This window comes from Phalacrocorax aristotelis, chromosome 8 (assembly GCF_949628215.1).
Source record: "Phalacrocorax aristotelis chromosome 8, bGulAri2.1, whole genome shotgun sequence".
In the NCBI taxonomy this organism is placed as follows: Eukaryota; Metazoa; Chordata; class Aves; order Suliformes; family Phalacrocoracidae; genus Phalacrocorax; species Phalacrocorax aristotelis.
Genome location: NC_134283.1, coordinates 46,008,934 through 46,013,723, shown reverse-complemented (window position 1 = coordinate 46,013,723; position 4,790 = coordinate 46,008,934). Strand labels below are relative to the sequence as shown.

At 53.6% G+C, this 4,790-nt stretch overlaps 1 protein-coding gene across 2 annotated transcripts in view; it reads left to right on the top strand.

The window, feature by feature from the left end:
- The first annotated feature begins 136 nt into the window (after positions 1–136).
- LARS1 (leucyl-tRNA synthetase 1) overlaps positions 137–4,790 on the top strand; it is a 34,122-nt gene continuing 29,468 nt past the window's right edge. The window contains exons 1-2 of one of the 2 annotated variants that reach the window (XM_075103027.1): positions 137–276; positions 2,162–2,280. Coding sequence is in view for 1 of the 2 variants with exons in the window: in XM_075103026.1 (XP_074959127.1) it covers positions 865–870; positions 2,162–2,280 (125 nt within the window). In the remaining variant the exon portion in view is untranslated. Of the gene's footprint in view, positions 277–786; positions 871–2,161; positions 2,281–4,790 lie in introns of those variants that run through there. The other variant, XM_075103026.1, reaches the window with a different exon arrangement.

Genomic DNA, 4,790 nt, shown 5'->3' with positions numbered 1-4,790 from the left:
CCGCCCGCCCGCAACGGAACCTGCTGGGCATAGCCGGGGCGGGACCAGGTCGCCGCTCACCAATCAGACGGCGGCGCTCGTACCCTGCGAGCCAATAGCAGCCGCGAGGAGCCCGTCCCGAAGGTCAGCGTAGAACCAGCAGGCTAGGTCGAGCGAGCACATGAACCCCGCTGCGACATCTTTGGGGGTGCTCTTAAAGGGGCCGCGCGCCCCAGCAGCCCGCCGAGCTAGCGCCCCCGGCGGCCTGAAGGCCCTCGCGCCGCCCGGCCGGGACAGGTGCATTTGTTTTATTTTTCCCTCTTCCTGAGGTTTCCGCGGACTCAGACCTTTGCCCCAGCGGCCCCGGGCGCGGGTGGGTGCCGGGGCTCCCGCCGCGGTGGGGGGAGGCGGCTGACCCGCTCCGTGCTTGCGGGGACCACGCGGCTTGCCGGCCTCTGCGGATCCGGCTGCCTCACCGGCGAGGCCCACGGGGCCCCGCCGCACCCGGCCCACTCGCCCGAGAGCTGTGGCCGCGCTTCCAGCGAGCGGGTCCGCGGCCCGGCCCCACCGCTGTCCAGCCACGGCACCGACCCGGCCCTGGGAGCCGGGCTCTGCCCGCGCTCCGGGGCGGCGCTGCTCCCGCCGGGCACGGACAGTTGGGCCGCTGAGGCACACTGCCTCCCCGCCGAGCCGGGCAGCGCTCCCTCCGCCCCGACTACCGTAGTCGGCTGTGGCAGCCAACAGTCTCCGCGCCCCCCCCCGCCGGCCGCCTTGGAACGGCCCGGCCCCGCCCTGCCCCGCCCCCCCGCGCGGCGCCGGGCGCTACCAAGGCGGCGGAGCGGGGCGGGGCGCTCCCTCTGCCGTCAGGCGCGGCGGCCGGGCAGCATGGCGGTGAGTGCGGCCGGGCGCGGCGCGGCCCTGTGGGCGCTCCGAGCACTCCGGGCCCAGCCCGCTCTGGGGTGGTGGTTCGTCCGTCGTGCGCGGGGTGTCCGGCTCCCGTGTCGCGGCGTGCGGAACGGCGGGAGAGCGACCCCCCGAGGGGCCGCGGGAGCCCGGCAGCCGCCTCAGCTGCCGCCCGCTCCTTCTGAGAACCTCTGGCCGCCGGGGCCGGTGTCGGGGCCGGTACCCGTGCCCGTAGGCCGTGTTTCTGGGAGGCTGACAGGGCTGATAAACTCTTGAAAGCCCGAACTGCTTTCTGCAGCTACATCCCTGCTTTTATCAGTGACATAATAGTTATTAAAACGTTAGAGACGCACCAAGGTGAAGGATTCACTAGCGCAGGGGAGCGAGAGGCTGGGGATGAAACTTTTTGGTGTTAGAACCTTTCATTAAGTTATCGTGGTATCTTTGCTTTTCTTTTAAAGGTGTTTTGAGGTTTGCTGTAATGCTTTTAATCAGGTTTCTGTTTGCTTACACGAGCAAAGGAAGGCACTGCTTCTGCCCCAGATCCCTTAGCAGTGCCTTGATCGTGGGGAAGAACACCCAAACCCTCAAACTTTGTGTGCCAGGCCTTATGACTGCGGTGTCTGTAGCGCGTTTATCCTTCAACACTTGTGGTATGTTGTACGATGAAAGAATAATTTAACACTTAATGGTGGTGTTTAAACACTCGTGGAATTTAAAATAATTTAAAGTACTTTACCTGAAGAACTCTGTCAACTACATAATGAGCAGACTTGTGTGCCAGGCTCTTGTCCTGGCACAGGAACTGCTATTCCTACGTAATGAATAGCAAGATGAAGAAACATTTCATTGGGTTTATGAAGAGTCTGGAACAAAAATAGAATTCCATGGGTTTTTTTTCACTTATTGTTTACATCCACTCCTTTCTTCTCCATTCAGACACCTCTGAGGCTGTTAGTTATTAATAAGATGATCAGTTTGTTAGTGCATGTTATCTTGGCTGCTACAGAGTCCATTGCCTTGGAAAAAGGTTGTTAGCCTTTCCCTTACAGATTTTACATCTAGTTTCAGAAGGCTGGATCTCAAGGATACAGATTTACACAGACCGGTCATTCATCGTGCTGATGATGCTCCGTTGTGAGATTATGCTGCAGTGTTAGGGAGCCCAGAGAAATGCTAGCTCGTAACGAAAGGAGTTTAGGAGTGGTCTGAAATATATTACAATTCTGTATTTGTTAACCCATTCAGTGAGACTTTTCTTCCTCTTTCTGTTTAACAGGAACGTAAAGGGACAGCAAAAGTTGATTTCCTAAAGAAAATTGAAAAAGAGATCCAGCAAAAGTGGGATGATGAGCGTGTCTTTGAGATTGATGCCTCAGATAGGCAGAACCAAAAGAGGTATTGTTACATTTTTTTACAGCTTTTATCTTTAACTGCTTGAAATGTCTTTTCAGGGGAACTTTTTTCCTTCAAAACCTGGGGGGTTGGAAAAGTGGTCTTCTCTGAATGAGTAGTGTTCTTGGATCATCTGGAGGTATACTTATGCATTGAATTGGCACTTCTGTAGCTGACAACATGAAGCAGTGGTCTATATGTGTTAGCTTTTTTCATGCTACCAGAACCTGGCCTTCTCATTCCTGGGCAGAACCAGTACCCTCTGAGACTTTAAAACCAGATTCTCTTTGGTGACTTCTACTTTTTCACGTGGAGGACGCTTCTCAGTGTGATGCCTGAGCCCTTGCTCATGGGAGGGATTTTACTCTCGCAGTTTGAAAGGACCACCCCTTTATCTGAAGGGAGGTGTGTACTTGCCCTGCTTTGCTGAGAAAAGAAAACTGTTAGACAGGTGTCTTGAGTCCTGGTGGAGGCCAAGTTGTTTTACATTGCGTAGAAGTGGATGAAGGCCAGGCGTGTGATCGTTACTGTTCCTCAGGCATGGTGCTGTGATTTCTTTTCATATGTGAACTATATTGCAGAGGTTTGTCCCACTACCTCGTCAGTCGTAGGCCTTCAGTTTGCACTTCTGTCGTGATCTGCAGCTCCAGCAAGATTAGTCCCAGGGCTGAGTAAAGAGCGAAGGACCCAAATGGGTCAGAAGATTTCAGTGGTAAATTAGGAGTTGTAATAAAATGGTTGTGTGGGGGTGCGTTGCTCACACTATGGAACTCTACTTAGAAGAAATGTAGTCTGTGCTTTAAGTATTCACTATCTTACAGATTGAAATTTAAGGTTGTAATTAATGCTTAGTTTCTGACTGAAAATTAAAGCAGTAGGTCAGTTTTACAATATGCAGCAATTTAATGTGAAATTTCAGTGTTCGTTATGGTAACATGTGACCGCCTTATGAGTAGAGAAAAAGCTCCTTTGTGACCCAGTACAGGACCTGGCATTTGGCCTTGTTAAACCTCATACAACTGACCTTCATCCATTGATCCAGCCTGTCCAGGTCCCTCTGTAGGGCCTTCCTACCCTTGAGCAGGTCGATGCTCCTGCCCAATTTGCTGTCATCTGCAAACTCACTGAGGGTGTGCTCAACCCTCTCATCCAGATCATTGATGAAGACATTAAACAAGACTGGCCCCAACCATGAGCCCTGGGGAACCCCGCTCGTGACCGGCCACCAACTGGATTTAACTCTGTTCGCCACAACTCTTGGGACTTGGCCACGCAGCCAGTTTTTTTACACAGTGAAGAGCATACCTGTCTAAGCCATGAGCTGCCAGCTTATCTAGGAGGATACTGTAGGAGACAGTGCCAAAGGCTTTGCTAAAGCCCATGTAGACAATATCCACAGCCTTTCCCTCACCCACTAGGTGGGTCACCCTGCCATAGAAGGAGATCAGGTTGGTCAGGCAGGACCTGCCTTTCGTGAAGCCATGTTGGCTGGGCCTGATCCCCTGGCTGTTGTGCACATGCATGGTGAGCTCAGGATGAACTGCTCCATTACCTTCCCCGCTACCAAGGTTAGGCTGACAGGCCTGTAGTTCCCTGGATCCTCCTTCTGGCCCTTCGTGTAGATGGGTGTCACACTGGCAAGGCTCCAGTCATCTGGGACCTTCCCTGTTAACCAGGACTGCTGATGAATGGTGGAGAGCAGCTTGGCGAGCTCCTCCGCCAGCTCCCTCAGTACTCTATGGGGCCGGGTGGGATCCACCTGAGACTTGTGAGTGTCCGGGAAGCTCAGCAGGTCATAAACTGTTTTGCCCTGGATTATGGGAGGTTTATTCCACTCCCCGTCCCTGCCTTCCAGCTCAGGGGGCTGAATATCCAGGGGATGACTGGTCTGACTGTTAAAGATGGAGGCAAAGAAGTCATCGAGTACCTCAAACTTGTCATCCTTGGTGGCAATGTTCCCCTCCATGTCCAATAGAGGATGGAGGTTCTCCTTGGCTCTCTTCTTGTTGTTAAAGTATTTGTAAAAACATTTTTGTTATCTGTTACAACAGTGGCCAGGTTGGGTTCTAGCTGGGCTTTTGCTTTTCTAATTTTCTTGGTGTGTGACCTAACGAGATCCCTGTGCTCTTCTTGAGTTGCCTGCCCCTTCTTCCAAAAGTGGTAGACTGCCCTTTTTATCCCGAGTCCCAGCAAAAGCTCTCCGTTCAGCCAGGCTGGTTGTCTTCCCTGCTGATTTGTCTTGCGGCACTTGGGGACAGCCTGCTCCTGCCCCTGCAAGGCTTCCTTCTTGAATGCCCAGCCTTTCTGGACCCCTTTGCCCCTCTGCACTGTCTGCCAAGGGACTTTCCCAACCAGTGCCCTGAACAGGCCAAAGTCTGCCCTCCGCAAGTCCATGGTAGTGGTTCTGCTGACCCCCTCTTCTTACTTCACCAAGGATTGAGAACTCAATCAGATCATGGTCGCGAAGCCCAAGACAACCTCCAACCACCGCATCTCCCATCAGTCCTCCTCTG